A 17795-nucleotide genomic window follows, 5' to 3' on the forward strand; every position below is an offset into this window, starting at 1 on the left:
CCCCCCCCTCCTGTGTACAGCACACCCCCCTCCTGTGTACAGCACACCCCCCCTCCTGTGTACAGCACACCCCGCCTCCTGTGTACAGCACATCCCCCCTCCTGTGTACAGCACACCCCCCTCCTGTGTACAGCACACCCCCCCTCCTGTGTACAGCACACCCCGCCTCCTGTGTACAGCACATTCCCCCTCCTGTGTACAGCACAGCCCCCCCTCCTGTGTACAGCACAGCACCCCCTCCTGTGTACAGCACACCCCCCTCCTGTGTACAGCACATCTCCCCTCCTGTGTACAGCACACCCCCCCTCCTGTGTACAGCACATCTCCCCTCCTGTGTACAGCACATTCCCCCTCCTGTGTACAGCACATTCCCCCTCCTGTGTACAGCGCATCCCCCCTCCTGTGTACAGCACACCCCCCCTCCTGTGTACAGCACAGCCCCCACTCATGTGTACAGCACAGCACCCCCTCCTGTGTACAGCACACCCCCCCTCCTGTGTACAGCACACCCCACCTCCTGTGTACAGCACACCCCCCCTCCTGTGTACAGCACACCCCCCTCCTGTGTACAGCACACCCCCCCTCCTGTGTACAGCACACCCCGCCTTCTGTGTACAGCACATTCCCCCTCCTGTGTACAGCACACCCCCCCTCCTGTGTACAGCACATTCCCCCTCCTGTGTACAGCACATTCCCCCTCCTGTGTACAGCACACCCCCCCTCCTGTGTACAGCACACCCCACCTCCTGTGTACAGCACACCCCCCCTCCTGTGTACAGCACACCCCCCTCCTGTGTACAGCACACCCCCCCTCCTGTGTACAGCACACACCCCCTCCTGTGTACAGCACATTCCCCCTCCTGTGTACAGCACACCCCCCCCTCCTGTGTACAGCACATTCCCCCTCCTGTGTACAGCACATTCCCCCTCCTGTGTACAGCACACTCCCCCTCCTGTGTACAGCACATTCCCCCTCCTGCGTACAGCACATCCCCCCCTCCTGTGTACAGCACACCCCCCTATGTATAGCACAGCTCCTTGTCTACAGCAAAGCCTACTCTGTACAGTAATCCCCCCTGCCCCACCCCATGTACAACAAGGCCTAGTGTTTGGTGTACGATGAATCAGCCTGGGTTACTCACTCGGTTGGTTCCTCTGAGTCTGAAGGTTAAAGACCTGCTCCGTGGACTGGAGCACAGATACCAGACTGACACTCCCCATGTTGCTGCTCTTGCTGGAAGTGCTGTCCTTTGGATGAGGCATTAAACCAAGGCCCCACCTGAAACCTAGTTGAACAGAAAAGGTCCCATGTCACTGCTCAATGAAGAACAGGAGAGTTCACCTGATGTCCTGGCCAATATCTATCCCTCACCTAACGTCATTAAAAAAGATTATCTGGGGGTCGGTTAACTCGTTGCTGTTTGTGGGATCTTGCTGTTCACAAATTGGCAGTTGTGTTTGCTACATTACAGCAGTGACTGCAGTTCACATATCCCTGTAACAGGCTTTGGTAAGTCCGGAGATGGCAGCAGGACCTGTAGAAACACCAGTCCTGTCCTTCCATTGTTCACTGATTGCTCTGATGGCTGGATGGTCGTGGGGGATGAGGAATTGTCTTTGAACTTACCCCAGAAAGAATCAGAAGAGGAAGAAAGAGAGAAAAAAAATGAAGAGCAAAAAGTGGTTGAAATGTCTTCTTCTCTTTGGGTGACCTGTGCAAAGAACTGTCCATAACCTGCAGCCTTGCTCAACTCTCACCTGATGCTGGTTAAGACCACCGTCTAGTTAGAGTGCCGACTGCGATTTGAAGGAGATGTGTTTGACTTGGGTGCTATCCAATGCTTACTCGCTAAATCTTTTTTTTTGAAAAATATACTTTATTCATAATATATCTGGAAGAACATTCCAAACCATTTCAAAATCCCCATCACAAAAGTACAATCAGATTCAACTTTTACACATGGATCACAAGGTGCATCAATACAATCAATGAATATTACAATCATTTCAATATGGTCAATGCAGACAATGGTATTGGAATTATCAACATACATCATGTTGCACTCTGAGGTGCTTCAATACAATTTTAATACAATTAGCATTCAATGCAGACATTCATTGTGAGCTGTACAGCCCGAGGGGCTCTCAACAGTTCCCAGTCCCTCGGTGCACTGTGGCAGAAAGGTCTTAGACAGCGACCTTTCCCCATTGCGCCTTACTCGCTAAATCCTTTCAGTTCCAGGTCATGCAGGAAAGCTGGTCTTTGGAGAGCTCAGTGGGAAGCAGTGCATCTGTATGCAAGGCCGTTTCCATTTCTACGAGGGTTACCCAGTTAATGAGGTATGTATGTGTATTACTTCATACTACTGAGGGAGAGACTGGCTGGAGGGGGCGTGGGGAGGCGCTTGGGGAGCAGGTGGGCAGGGAGAGATCGGAAACACATCACAGGTGGGAACTTTTTGTCTCTGTGGTTGTTGGCATGATCATTGGTGACTGAAGAGGCTAATTCTTAATCAGCAGCCTCTAGAGCAGTTGGGGCACCGGAACTCCTAGTTTGGAAGGGCTCTGGATAAGCAGACTCTTCCCATTGTCTGCACATTTCTTCAGCAGGCTTGTGTCTGTTTGCTTCAAACTTGTAGGCTGCTTTCCTGGGGTTACCGTGTGCCAGCTGTCTCTGTTACCTGCCTCCTGCTCCCACACCTGTTGGTCAATGTCAGCCAGGGTGAGCTGTCTTTTCAGCTGGTCTTTGAAGTGTTTGCAGGGTGCACCTTGGTCTCACTTACCGGTGCATAGTTCACCATAGTTCATCCCAGAGGAGGCCTTTTTTGAGGAGGTAACAGAGAAGGTTGATAAGGGAAATGCTGTTGATGTGGTATATATGGATTTTCAAAAGGCATTTGATACAGTGCCACACAACAGACTTGTGAGCAAAATTCTAGCTCATGGAATAAAAGGGAAAATAGGCACTTGGATAAGAAATTGCCTGAGTGACAGGAAACAGAGAGTCGTGATAAATGGTTGTTTTTCAGATTGGAGGAAGGTTTGTAGTGGAGTTCCCCAGGGGTCAGTGTTGGGACCCTTGCTCTTTCTAATATTTATTAATAACCTAGACTGTGGCGTTCAGGGCATGATTTCAAAATTTACAGATGATTTGAAGATTGAAAAGGTTATCAATTGTGATGAGGATAGTCTTGAACTTCAAAAGGACATAGACATGTTGGTGGATTGGACAGACAAGTGGCAGATGAAGTTCAATGCAGAGAAGTGTGAGGTGATTCATTTTGGCGGGAAGAATATGGAGAGACAGTATAAAATAAGGGGAGAAACTCTAAAGGAGGCGCAGGAACAGAGGGACCTCAGTGTATATGTACATAAGTCATTGAAGATGGCGGGGCATATTGAGAGAGCAGTTAATAAAGCATATAGTATCTTAGGCTTTATTAATAGGGGCATTGAGTACATGACTAAAGAGGTCATGTTCTACTTGTATAAGACACTAGTTAGACCTCATCTGGGTCACTGTGTCCAGTTCTGGGCACCATACTTGAGGAAGGATGTGAAGGCATTGGAGAGAGTGCAGAGGAGATCCATAAGAATGATTCCCGGGATAAAGAACTGTAGCTATGAGGATAGATTGGAGAGGTTGGGACTGTTTTCCTTGGAGAAAAGAAGGTCGATAGGAGACTTGTTAGAGGTATTCAAGATCCTGAGGGGTATGGATAGGGTAAATAGTGAGAAACTGTTCCCACTCAAGACAGCATCAAGAAGTAGAGGGCACAGATTCAAAATAATTGACAAAAGGAGTAAAAGTGAGATGAGGAAATATTTTATCACCCAGAGGGTGATTGACATCTGGAATGAACTTCCTGAGAGGGTGGTGGAGGCAGGTTCGATCGAGGTATTCAAAAGGGAATGGGATTGCTCTCTGAAAAGAAAGAATGTGCAAGGTTACGAGGATAAGGCAGGGGAGTGGGCCTACTTAGAATGCTCTTTCAGAGAAGGTGTGTGGACTCGATGGGCCGTATGGCCTCCTGTGCTGTAAAGGTTCTGGGATTCTGTGATAAAGCAGTGCTTTAGCAGAATCCTCCATAACTGAGGCATGTCCTGCCCAGCACAATTGGCACTGTAAGAGAATTTATTCAATGCTGATCAGTTGGCTCTGTTGAGGACTTCATTGTTTGTGATGTCATCTGACCTTCACGATGGATTGAAGAGAGCAATGATGGAAGCTCTCTAGCAGTCACATTTGTTTTCTGTTTAGAACTGATGACTTGGACCTATACAAGAGGGTGGTGAAGACGATCGCTCTGCATACTTGAGTTTTGGTCAACACACTTTGAGGGGTGGCCAAAGGAGATATTGGCCTTGGACAGTCGATTTTGCCCTTGTCAACAGTGGCATCATTTGAGATAACTCTACCTCGATAAACTATTGTACTGCATTGAGGTTGCTGCCATCAAAGTTGATCTGTAGTGGATTGTAATTTCCTTATGATCGTGGTTGGTACAGCACTTTCCCTCAGGCTAATAATAAGACCAGAAGCATTCACTGCCTTAGAGGAACAATGAACTGTATTGTCTCCTCCATGTGTGCCAGAAGGATGCAATCATCAGCAAACAGAAGCTCCATGATAAGCTGCTCTGTGGTTTTGCTATGTACCAGTAGGTCATCACAGGTTGAAGAGACTGCCAATAGTTTGGAAGTGGATGGATACACCCTCTGCTAATCCTGCCTTTGCCTCTTGAAACATCAGACTGAAAAAAATAGAGAAAAGGGTCAGTGTCAAAACACACCCTTGCTTAACACCATTGGAGATAGGGAAATTGTCTGAGAGGCTCCGTTCTGCCTGACCTCTCTGGTCTTTGTGCCGTTGCCGGAGAATGGTGAGGAACCTTGGAGGGCTCCCCAATCGAGAAAGTAACTTCCAAAGTCAGTCCGAGCTGACTGTATTGAACATGTTGGTGAGATCTACAAAAGCAGCATACAGGCTGGGTGTTGTCCTCTACACTTGTCCTGGGTCAAAAAAAAAAATTCATGTCTGTCGCTCCCTTATTTCATCTGAATCTTCACTGACTTTCAAGGAGGGTTTCTTCAGCTATTGCCGGAACAAATATATTTGGATGCACTCTGGCCAAGAATTTACCTGCCTGGAGAGTGAGGTGATACCACTGTGGTCAGACTTCTCTCCTTTGCTTTTGTAGAGGGAGACTATCACTGCAAAGGTCCTGAGGCATTGTCCCTTTCCCCCAGCATGCTGTAAGCAGATCTGTAAGCCCATCAAGGATCACATCTCCCCCTTTAAGACCTCGCCTGGAATCCCAACATATTCCAGGGGCTTGGTGTGATTTGAATTGTGCTGAAAGAGTCTTGATCTCTTTGTGGGCAGGTGGGTCATCCAACTCAGACATCGCTTCCCTTACAGAGATCTTTGTGATGGATGGACCTGCACCAACTGCAGGTCACTAAACAGACCCTCAAGGTGTTTTGATCATCAGTGCAAGATAGACTCTTTATTAGGAACAGGGTTGTGCCATCCAATGATGGTGATTTTTTTTTATTCATTCATGGGATGTGGGCATCGCTGTAGGCCAGTATTTATTGTCCATCCCAAATTGCCCTTGTTCAGAGGGCATTTTAAGTATCAACCACATTGCTGTCATGCTGGAGTCACATGTAGGCCAGACCAGGTAAGGACAGCAGATTTCCTTCCCTAAAGGACTTTAGTGAACCAGATGGGTTTTTACAACAATCAGCAATGGTCATCAGACTTTTAAGTTTATGGATTCAAATTTCACCATCTACCGTGGTGGGATTCAAACCCAGGTCCCCAGAGCATTACCCCGGGTCTCTGGAATACTAGTCCAGTGACAATGGACAGACTACTATGCCACTGCCTCCCTCAACCTATCGGATGCTGATCCGATGGTGCCTGTACCTGGTAGGAAGGTCCATGTACAGATCTGAAGCTTTGTAGGAGGATCGCATATCTCCCATATCTGCATCCATTTGTGTCTCCTCAGCGAGCACTGTCCAGCGTTGTTTTGGATGAGTCAGAGGTTGGTTTGCAGAAGCTGGAGGCTTCCCTATTTCTGTCGCCTGGTCATCAGGATGTGTAAGTAATCTATTGTGGCAGGAGTGCTTCTTTTGGAAAATCTCTTGGATTTCCATCAAACTAGTCTTGGTTTCTTGTGGCTGAGAAGCCAACCACTTCTGCAGTTGTTTCTTGTATAACGGATTTTAACTGTTTGTGCAGCTGTGCCAGGTTAATATTGCCGCTCGGAGTCAGATCACTGCGGAATCTGTTCTCACACTTGCTTGGAAAACTGCTTTTCCTTCTGGTAGAAGGGCTCTTGTAGTTTGCTTGTTTGTGGCCTTGTTTGATGAGCTTATCCTTGGAGTCAGCCTTCAGTAAAGGGTGTGCAGGTCACCACATAGAAGCCTTTTTTGGTTATTATATTGGCTTATAGGATAAGAAGAGATATGTTGATAATGGTGGCAAACTAGTTGTCCTGCATTGGTAGATGTAAGGACATGAGTTTATCTGAAAAACCAATGGGGAGGTTCTGAAGCCTGCTGGGAATAGAGTTCTTCGCGATCAGTCCAACAACTGAAAGATTTTGTTCACCTTTATACTTTGCTGATCAGAAAAAGGTAAAACCTGTTCCGTGTTCCACGAAATGAACCTCAGTGAGTGCTGCGATGTCAGTGTCCAGCTCTCTGGCTATGAGTGTGGAACATCTTTCAGGGTGTCTGTCTGTGGTCATCTGAATTCAAAATTGTACAGACATTCCGGCACGCAAGTTTCAACACATTTTGTCCTTTTGTTTTGTTTTTGGTTTTGTAACTTCTCTCTTTCACACCTCTGGACGAGATGCCCATTGGCTGTGGTAAGCCAAGAAGGTGAGTTGAGACAAACGCCTATCGAAGGCCCATCTCCATCTGAAGCAAGCAGTGCTGTCCCTAGAGAAGTATAAGTCTCCCTAGAGGAGTCGCTCAGGGTGCTGCCAGATGTTGATGGTGTCTCAGCTCTCCAGTCAAATGACCCATACTACAGAGCAGCCTACATGCAGGGTTGCACCTGCAGCTTACACGCAGGGTTGCAGCTGGATCTGGCACGCAGGGTTGCAGCTGGATCTGGCAAGCAGGGTTGCAGCTGGATCTGGCACGCAGGGTTGCAGTTGGATCTGGCATGCAGGGTTGCACCTGCAGCCTGCACGCAGGGTTGCAGCTGGAGCCTACACGCAGGGTTGCAGCTGCTGCCTGCAGTGCCATCTTGTAGCTGCTGGTTTTTGCCTCACCCCAATGGCTAAAGGACTTTTTCTTTTCTCCCCACCTGCACTAGGTCTGTTTGAGTGAAGCTCAGCCAGCACAGACTAATCCCACTCTTTGGGCTAACTCTTTCTCCACAGTGGCTCAGCCAGCTGAGATGGCCGCAGGTCCCGCTAAGCAGTAGGTGTCATGTCAGAGTGTCCTCCGTCTTTTGCTCGAGGTAGAGGGCTTATTTACCCAGGGTTTCCAGCCGTCAGTTCCTTTGTAAATAAGCCAGCGCCCTTCGGATATGGAAAGTCACTTTGCTGAACCACCTACATGGTTGTGGAACCCATCAATGACCTCCCCCGCCCTCCAAAACAGTCCAAGTGCTGCCCTCTAGCTGCTAGCTGACTGGGTTTTCAGGTGGGGAGCTCCTGGCTTCTGAAATACTTGTTCACATCCGAAAATCCCCTGAATTGAGCAGTAAACCCCCTCAGTAAACCCCCGCCTTGATACTAAACCCCCTCAATAAACCCCCACCTAGATACAAAACCCCCTCAATAAACCCCCACCTAGATACAAAACCCCCTCAATAAACCCCACCTAGATACAAAACCCCCTCAATAAACCCCCACCTAGATACAAAACCCCGTCAATAAACCCCACCTCGATACTAAACCCCCTCAATAAACCTCCACCTCGATACTAAACCCCCTCAATAAACCCTCACCTCAACTCAAAACTCCCTCAATAAACCCCCACCTTAGCAGGAAACCTCCTCAATAAACCCCCACCCTGATACAAAACCTGGTCAATAAACCCAACAGCAGCAATAAACCCCCTCAATATACCCCATCTCAACATAAAATCTCCTCTTTAAACCCCACCTCAACACAAAAACCCCTCAATTAACCCCCACATCAGCAATAAAACCCCTCAATAAACCCCACCTCAACACAGAACCTCCTCAATAAACCCCCACCTCAACAAAAAACCCCTTCAATAAACCCCCACCTCAACACAAAACCCCCTCAATAAACCCCCACCTCAACATAAAACCTCCTCAATAAACCCCCTCCTCAGCAGTAAACCCCCTCAATTAACCCCCATCTCAGCAATAAACCTTCTCAATAAACCCCACCTTGATACAAAACCCCTTGAATAAACCTGCACCTCAGCAATAAACCCAATCAATAAACCCCCATGTCAACACAAAACCCCCTTAATAAACCCCCACCTCAACACAAAGCCCCTTCAATAAACCCTCACGTCAATACAAAACACCCTCAATAAACCCCCACCTCAGCAATAAAACCTCTCAACAAACCCCCACCTCATCAGCAGAATATCTCGGCAAACAGCCCCCACCCAGCCCCGTGACCCCCAGGGACAGGAATCGGCCCACTCCAGAGCGGGGCCTTCACGCTCTCTGTATCATGGCCTCACCTGTGGCCTCTCTGCGACTCCACAGTGAGACCATCAGACTTGGCCTGGACTAGGAGGGACATTCCCCTCAGGCCCTCCACAGAGCTGGACAGGATTCTGTCCAGTGCCACAATGGTCCCATTGCTTGTCCTAGTTGAGAGTGTAAACCTTCACCTGCCTCCAGTATCTGCAATGGCCCACATTACAATGAAGTGTTACATTAATAGAGTCATTAGTTACACTCACAGCTTCCATATCCACTAGGTATATGGTGCAAGAACAACAGATGGCCTCATTACTGACAGAAATTCAGCAACAATAAATTGTACTTTAGGCATGCGGCATGTCAGGCTTGTAGCATAACTAGGACAGTAAAGGAAGCTGTGATGTTCATATGTCTCCATGATGAACAATTGGTCCATTTTTCTGTCATCATACAGCTTCCACTTTTATGGTGAACTTCAGCTCTTTCAGAGTTGCTGCCTCACTTCATACTTGCCAACCACGGGCCACAGGCCAGGCTCTCTGGACATGCCTTCCCTCTGGCAGCAGCCTCTTTAAAATCCATATCCTAGCTACAAGCTGGTGAGAGGCAGGCTCAGGACAGATAGCTGGAAGGAATTCAAGTGCCCAGTGTTCCCTACTGGCAAGATTGCATGGACAGACCTCCCACCCACCCAGATTACCAGTGCTGATACTGGACAAATGTCTGAGTCTAGGTCCATTCAAGTACCTCGGATAGGCTCTTGGTAGTTTTAGCAGCTCAGCTGCACTTGGTGGCAGTGAGAGGGTAAGGAGTGGATTGGGGTGTGGGTGACGTAAGGGAGGCATAGCGGAGGGTATGGGAGGGGAAAACAGTGGCTGTTGCAGGAATATGGTGCCTACAGCAGCCCCTAGGATTAAGAAACCTCCCAGATAGAAACTGTCTCCAGGGATATTTCTGCAGTAAAGTGGATGTGTTACAGATCATCCTCTCTGTCAATCCCTGCCATGGCCCATTCAAACATTAGTCTTCCATTTTGTAACCCCCTAGCAACACCAGACCCTTAAATAAAAGCAAAATACTGCGATTGCTGGAAATCTGACATAGTAACAGAAGGTACTGGAAACACACAGGTCTGGTAGCACCTGTGGAGAGAGAAACAGAGATAACAGAGTCAAATATGACTCTACTTCAGAACAGTTCTTCAGTTCTTATAACACTATTTTTATAACATTAGACCTTTGTTCTGAGTTATGTTCAACCTCAGAGAGGTGGTAACATCAGGAACTCTTACACTGCAGACTCATTCATAGATTCACAGAACCTCACAGCACAGAAGGAGGCCATTCAGCCCATTGTGCCTCTGCTGGCTCTCTGAAAGAGTTATCCTTGTTATTTGTTAGAATCCGGTTAGGGACCAGTTCTTCTTGTTTAAAGTAGACAAAGTTTGAAATCCCAGTAACCCACTAGGAGAATAAAACCACACGATCCTATGGTTTTAAACAAACAAAATAAACTTTACTGTACAATGTCAGCAAAGTAAAACAATCTACAATATCTACTTTATACTCTAACATCCAGAATTAACCTGAGGTAAATATGGATTAACAGGAAAACTGTGGTTGAGCACACCATACTGAACATTAAATGGCAGATGTGAGCAAGGCAGATCCCAAGGATTTCTCAGGAACCCACCCAGACTTAAGTGACCACAATGAGTCACAAAATCTTGATAAAACATTATCTTCCTCAGGAGGGACTTCAACTCTTTACTTTCAAAGATCTAGCCTCTGAATTCCCATAAAAGCCACTCAGAATCAGATTGCCTCAATGACTGCTCACCTCTTGATGGTTCAATCTCCTCTTCTGAGACTGCATTCCATGGGATTCTCAAAGCTGCACTCCCGCCTCTAATTACTAGCACAGTTCCAACTCTTTCGCAGACTGCTAGCTTCACTAAGCCAGCAATGCCCTTGGGTTTCTCTGAACTACAATTTCCCAGCTGCAACGAGCTATAAATGGCTCCCAGGGCTTCTTCTGAGCCCCAACCATCTCCAGCATGGGAGCAGTGACCTTCCGCCTCCACCTCAGCTTCCTAGGAATTTTCCTGAACACTAACTGCACCAAATAGCTCCCAGAGCTTCTCTGTGAACTACAAACCACATGGGGTCCAAACTGCATGCGACTCCCTCCCTAAAAAACACACAAATAAATTGAAACCAGAGAACTTTCTTAAGCTCCACCCATCCCCATTACAGTATAGCCTTTCAGGGTTCACTGAATGCTTTTAAACTAATTTAACTCTAACTCCCAAAACAAAATATCTCTCTGGACTGCACTTCTTTGCAAGCAGTGTAGACACCATGTCTCCAGCTAAATAGAGCCCACCTGCAGTTTTATGATCTTACCTTTCTAGTTGTCAACCAGTCAAGTCAACATGGCCCCAACCTTTTAAATGTAATAGTCTTCAAACTGCTTTAGTTGCAGCCATTTTCTCATTTTCTACAGTTAACTTTAATCTTCCCAGAACTAAAAATTACCTCTAAAACATTAACATGCACTATGAACTAGATGGTCGTCACACATTCCCTCAAGCACTCTGCCCTCTCCAATTAGTCCTGTCATTTTTTCTCTTTTCAAGTATGTATTCAATTTCCTCCAGAAAGATATTATTGGATTTGTTTCCACCATCCTTTCAGTCAGTGAATTCCAGATTATAACATCTCGCTGTGTAAAAGGAATTTTCTTCAACTTGTATCTGGTTCTTTTGCCAATCACCTTCAACCTGTGTCCTCTGGTTACTAACCCCCCTACCAGTGGAAAAGGTTTCTCCTTATTTACTCCATCAAAACTCCTTATCATTTTGAACACCCCCAATAAATCTCCCTTCAATCTTCCCTGCTGTAGGGAGAACAACCCCAGTTTCCCCAGCAGCTTCATGAAACTGAATTCCTGCATCCCTGGCGCCATTCTAGTAAATCTTCTCTGTCTCTTGAAATCCTCCCTAAAGCGTGGGCCCCTGAACTGACCACAATGCTGCAGTGAAAGTTCTGACTTAAAGTTTCGAGTCCTGAATTAGATTACCTAGAAATCATGTTGTGTTTGTGAAATAGCAATTATCCCTAAATAAACAGTTTCCACCGTTAATGGGACTGTAGCAGATTCCTCAGTTACCGGGTCTGTAACAGATTCCTCCGTTACCGGGACTGTAACAGATTCCACCGTTACCAGGACTGTAACAGATTCCTCCGTTACCGGGACTGTAACAGATCCCCCCGTTACCGGGACTGTAACAGATCCCTCCGTTACCGGGACTGTAACAGACCCCTCCGTTACCGGGACTGTAACAGATCCCCCCATTACCGGGACTGTAACAGATCCCCCCGTTACCGGGACTGTAACAGATCTCTCCGTTACCGGGACTGTAACAGATCCCTCCGTTACCGGGACTGTAACAGATCCCTCCGTTACCGGGACTGTAGCAGATTCCACCGTTACAGGGACTGTAATAGATTTCACCGTTATGGACACTGTAACAAATTCTGTTACCACCCTATCTGAAAATCTTAACATCATTTTTGCTTTAAAGTATACTCAATGCTCTCAATTATAATTTGACATGAGTAGTTCTAATTTGGAACGAGCTTGATATCAAATTTTTTAGTGTGCTCAAAGCTATCAAATACACTCAGCAACCTGCATTGAAAAATACAAGGAAATTCATTATTTAAGTAATATCTGAATGTATCCAGTTTTCACTTAGCCCAAAAAATTGTTCTGCTAGATAGTACATGCTTGAGAGCATCACCAGATTTCCATCAGTTATTAGTTCGTTTTAGTCTCAGGGCCTATACTTTCCACCCACCCACTTCCCAGGTCTCAAGGTCTAAACTCTCCCCTTCCCACCCCAGGTCTCGAGGTCTAAGCTTTCCCCCCACCACCCCTCCTCCTCCAGTCTCAGGGTCTAAACTCTCCCCCCCTCTCCGTGCAGCCTCCAAACTCTCCCCTTCCTCCAGCCTCTCCTTCTCCCTCCAGAATCTCCTCCATCCAGCCTCTCCCCCACTCCCCACGGCCTCTTTGACCGAGTTTTTGGTTATATGACCTAATTCGGCCTTATGTTGGCTCGCTCTACCTGGAAAGTTTCACTTTTGAAAGTTTGAGGGAGGCGGAAGAAAATTGCTCCGGGGTGGGAGAGTTTGGCGGGGTCGGGGGGGGTTGGGGGTGGTGTTATGAAAGAAAATTGCTTGGGAGGGGGTGAAAATCGCTCAGAACAGGGTGATGGGCATGGCTACGGGGGGCAGAGTGGGAGTGGGTGCGCACAGCTGCGGAGGGGGGAGTGGGTGGGCACGGCCGCGGGAGGGGGAGGGAGAGTGGGTGGGCACAGCCGCGGGAGGGGGAGGGGGAGTGGGTGGGCACGGCCGCGGGAGGGGGCGGGCACGGCTGCGGAGGGGGGAGGGGGAGGGGGAGTGGGTGGGCACGGCTGCGGAGGGGGGAGGGGGAGGGGGAGTGGGTGGGCACGGCCGCGGGAGGGGGAGGGGGAGGGGGAGTGGGCGGGCACAGCTGCGGAGGGGGAGGGGGAGTGGGCGGGCACAGCTGTGGAGGGGGAGGGGGAGTGGGCGGTCACGGCCGGGGGAGGGGGAGTGGGAGTGGGTGGGCACAGCTGGGGGAGGGGGAGGGGGAGTGGGAATGGGTGGGCACGGCCGCGGAGTGGGGAGTGGGAGTGGGAGTAGGTGGGCACAGTGGGGGCCGGGTTGTGCTGCATGAGTTATAGATTATAAAGAAAAATTAAAACTACCTCATCAAACAGGTCCTGCCTTTTCTAAGTAGCTCAGCTTTATGGTGTTTGAAGCTGTTGAAACTCAGAAATATGGAAAATAATTTCTAGGATGATTTTTGGTGTCCAAATACTTAAGTGATGTTGCTAATCTCAAATGTTTGAGCGCTGTGGTTTGGGGCAATAGATGTCATTGATGTCAGTTATGGTACATATAATATTTAATAATAGCTAAATGATTGCTCTTGAGCGCAATTGGGACTGTAACCGATTCCGTTACCGAGGCTGTAACCGGCCCCGTTACCGGGGCTGTAGCCGGCCCCGTTACCGGGGCTGTAACCGACCCCGTTACCGGGGCTGTAACCGATTCCGTTACCGGGGCTGTAGCTGGCCCCGTTACCGGGGCTGTAACCGATTCTGTTACCGGGGCTGTAACCGGCCCCGTTACCGGGGCTATAACCGGCCCCGTTACCGGGGCTGTAACCGATTCCGTTCCCGGGGCTGTAACCGGCCCCGTTACCGGGGCTGTAACCGATTCCGTTGCCGGGGCTGTAACTGGCCCCGTTACCGGGGCTGTAACCGGCCCCGTTACCGGGGCTGTAACCGGCCCCGTTACCGGGGCTGTAACCGGCCCCATTACTGGGACTGTAACCGACTCCGTCACCGGGACTGTAACCGATTCCGTCACCGGGGCTGTAACCGGCCCCGTCACCGGGGCTGTAACTGGCCCCGTCACTGAGGCTGTAACCGATTCTGTTACCGGGGCTGTAACCGGCCCCATTACCGGGGCTGTAACCGGCCCCGTTACCGAGGCTGTAACCGGCCCCGTCACCGGGGCTGTAACCGGCCCCGTCACCGGGACTGTAACCGACTCCATCACCGGGACTGTAACCGATTCCGTCACCGGGGCTGTAACCGGCCCCGTCACCGGGGCTGTAACTGGCCCCGTCACTGAGGCTGTAACCGATTCTGTTACCGGGGCTGTAACCGGCCCCATTACCGGGGTTGTAACCGGCCCCGTTACCGGGGCTGTAACCGGCCCCGTCACCGGGGCTGTAACCGGCCCCGTCACCGGGACTGTAACCGACTCCGTCACCGGGACTGTAACCGATTCCGTCACTGGGGCTGTAACCGGCCCCGTCACCGGGGCTGTAACCGGCCCCGTCACCGGGGCTGTAACCGGCCCCGTCACCGGGGCTGTAACCGGCCCCGTCACCGGGGCTGTAACTGGCCCCGTCACCGGGGCTGTTACCGATTCCCATATTGGGAGTGTAGTGACCTTCACTGTTTATTCACAGGTAACCTTTCCTATCCGGGTTTTCCACCTGATGGGTGTTGAATCTCTGATTGTGACCAATGCTGCCGGGGGCCTGAATGAACAATTTAAAGTCGGCGATATCATGTTCATCAACGATCACATCAACCTGCCGGGCTTCGCAGGGCTGAACCCACTGAGAGGCAGCAATGAGGAGAGGTGAGTTAGCAAGGATGAACCCTTCCACACAGGGTGCACAATCAGGGGTAAGAATAACTTCTTGAACTCTGCTACTTTTTAAACATAATTCTCTTTAATATACCCTCAATTTATTCATTAATATAGACCCAGAAATTCACAATCTCATTCCCAACTTGCCCATATAAGGTACCACCCTCCCCAATGCTGATTGTTACTGGCTATCAGTGTTGTCGACTTCTGCCAACCCCCCAGTATCTTGCCAAGTTCTTTGCATGTTAGTCCAGGAAGAAATTCAACTATGCAAGGCATCGTAGCAAAGCCCAATCCTATCCCCAGCCAACATCCACACTGCCGGGTGATTGAATGGAGATCAGAGTCAGAAGCATTGCTGGTTTCCCTTCCTCTTCCCCCACCCCATCCCCCCGCTTCCTCCTCCCTGGTTCACTCATCATGACTCCAACTGAGATCAGCCAAGATGACTTGGTCCAAGGACTGAACTTGGGATAACAACAAAAAATGTTGGAAAATCTCAGCAGGTCTGACAGATCTGACAGCATCTGTGGAGAGATAGACAGAGTTAACGTTTCGAGTCTTTATGACTTCTTCAGAGCTAAAGAGAAGTAAAAATGTGATGAAATTTATACTGTTAATGGAGGGTGGAGCAGGTGAGGCTGGATAGAAGGCCAGCGATAGGTGGAGGCAAAGGAGAGATTGCCAAAGATGTCATAAACAAAAGATTGAAGGAGTGTTGATGGTGGTGGTACTGGCTAAAGGAGGTGCTAATGGTGACATTAAGGATAGAAAGCAGAATGTGATAATAGCCAGACAAGGGTAACCCTTGTAACTCTGCAGCACCTTAAATGCATCTATATTGATTTTTCTTTGCCAGTTACACACACTTTCTGTGAGTTTATTCATGTCTTCCTGTAATTTGTTGTAACTCTCCTCTGTATTAACTACAGCTCCCAATTTATTCTGCCCACAAATTTTTAAATTGTACATCTGATTTCTGAGTCCAAATTGTTTATGTAAATTGAGAATAACAGTGGTCCCAGCACCATTCCCTATGGAACACCATTTCCCACTATCAGTCTGAGATACTGCCTTTAACCCGTACCCTTTGTTTTCTGTCCTGTAGCCAGCTTGCTGTACATTCTACTACCTGTCTCCTGACTCCACTCTACTACCTGTCCCCTGACCTTAGTCCTGAGTCTACTATGTGGTACCTTGTCAATCCAAATATATTTTGAAAATCCAAATATATTACATCTACTACATTACCCTTGTCTATCCTTTCTGTTTCTTCTTCACAGAATTCAATAAGTTTGGTCAAGAACCACTTTCCTTTTTGAAATCTGTGCTGACTATTCTTTATAATATTGTTAGTTTCCAATTTTTAAAATTGTATCTTTAAGTAAATATTGCATAAATTTAAAATAATTGGCAAAAGGACCAGAGAGGGGGGATGAGGATTCTTTTTTACTCAGCAAGTTGATGGGCCATAATTTACTATATCAGGGCATCAAACATAGTCTGTCATTAGCTACTCTTGTTCTTGTACATTCAGGCTTTTCCAGACTCAGTGAAGAGGGCATCCAACACCTGGGTGATGCACTTGCGTGCAGCTGCCTATGAGATGCTACAGAGGTCCGCACTGACGAGGGTAAAGACATCTGTGGCCATCTGCCTAGAGAGTTGCAATCTCCTTTGACACTGGCCACAGTCATCTACAGGTGTCTTCACCTCTGCCTGTAGATCCTGTCCTCAGGGTAGTGTCTCCTTCTCCTTCACACTCCTTGTTCCTCCCCTCTGGCCTTCTGATGCCCAGAGTCTGCCCTTCCTCTGGAGGTTGCTGCTCCTCATCCCCAATGGTCTCGATTTCTGAGGGTGCAGCGCCCTTTTCCAGCTGTAGCCTTCCTGGTGCTCAGGTGGACTTCAAACAGCCTTGTTTGGACACCCACACAATGCCAGGCAATGCCAGGAGGGTGAACTGGCAGAGTTCTTAATTCTGGCTCCTCCCCTGACCTGTAGTGGGATCTTACCTGCAAAGACTTTACCCTTTAAGCTTTTAAAACCATTTTTACTGACCTTTTAAAACTTTTCCTAACTCCACAACATGTCCTCACATCTGAGCAGATGGTCTGAAAACCTGAGAGCTGTTGAATCGGACTGCCTCGCTGAAGGTTAAAAAACTCTTAGTGGAGATGGGGCTCTTAATGAGCCCATAAAGATATAAATAAGGTCCTTCATTGGAGAGCCCGCTCCCTTCTCTGCCCTTGGGAAAATGAGAGAGGGTATAGATGGAGGTGGGACATCAGGACGCATGGCTTGGTGTCCATTTTTATCTCATTCCCGCCTCCGTTCCCATCTGATCCGGGAAAATTCAACCCCTGAGAGCGCAGGGCAAGCAGCTAACCAATCAGAATGAAGGATTGTAAAGTTAGTGTAATTTAGAGTAGGTGAATTCAATGTCAAATCAGGTGCAGAATATGAAAAACAGAGACAGAAAGTTTAGATGAAGGGAGGCAGAAAGGAAAAGTTTTACATTTTTTAAATCTCCAATGACATTGACAACCTGAAGGAAATGGACTCCATACTTGTAATAATTAATTTTCAGTGCCAGAGAGGTTGCCTGGTGGTAATTAACACACATCATTAAAAGGTCACTCAGACTTAAAATGATTTGACTTAACTTTCTGTGGTGAGTATACGTTGAATCCACTATGCAAATTCAAGCATTTCGTGCCATTCAATTCATTTCAATCTGAGATGCTGTTTTCATAAAGTTAGTGGGAGAGCAGTGCTTTTCTCACTAAAGCCTTTAAAAATTCACATTTAATCCACACATCTGATTTTGTGGTGGTGTTTAATATGTGTTACGCCCATCCCTGCCTTAGGCCCAGGGC

The 17795-nt window shown here is 48.2% G+C and overlaps 1 protein-coding gene across 1 annotated transcript in view; it reads left to right on the top strand.

Moving 5' to 3' along the window:
* The window catches only part of pnp6 (purine nucleoside phosphorylase 6), an 82280-nt gene that overhangs the window by 46206 nt on the left and 18279 nt on the right, over window positions 1–17795 (top strand). The window contains exons 3-4 of the mRNA XM_078542946.1: window positions 2237–2340; window positions 14732–14907. Of these exons, the coding sequence (XP_078399072.1) occupies window positions 2237–2340; window positions 14732–14907 (280 nt within the window). The remainder of the gene's footprint in view (window positions 1–2236; window positions 2341–14731; window positions 14908–17795) is intronic.

This window comes from Cetorhinus maximus, chromosome 6 (genome assembly GCF_964194155.1).
Source record: "Cetorhinus maximus chromosome 6, sCetMax3.hap1.1, whole genome shotgun sequence".
NCBI lineage: Eukaryota > Metazoa > Chordata > Chondrichthyes > Lamniformes > Cetorhinidae > Cetorhinus > Cetorhinus maximus.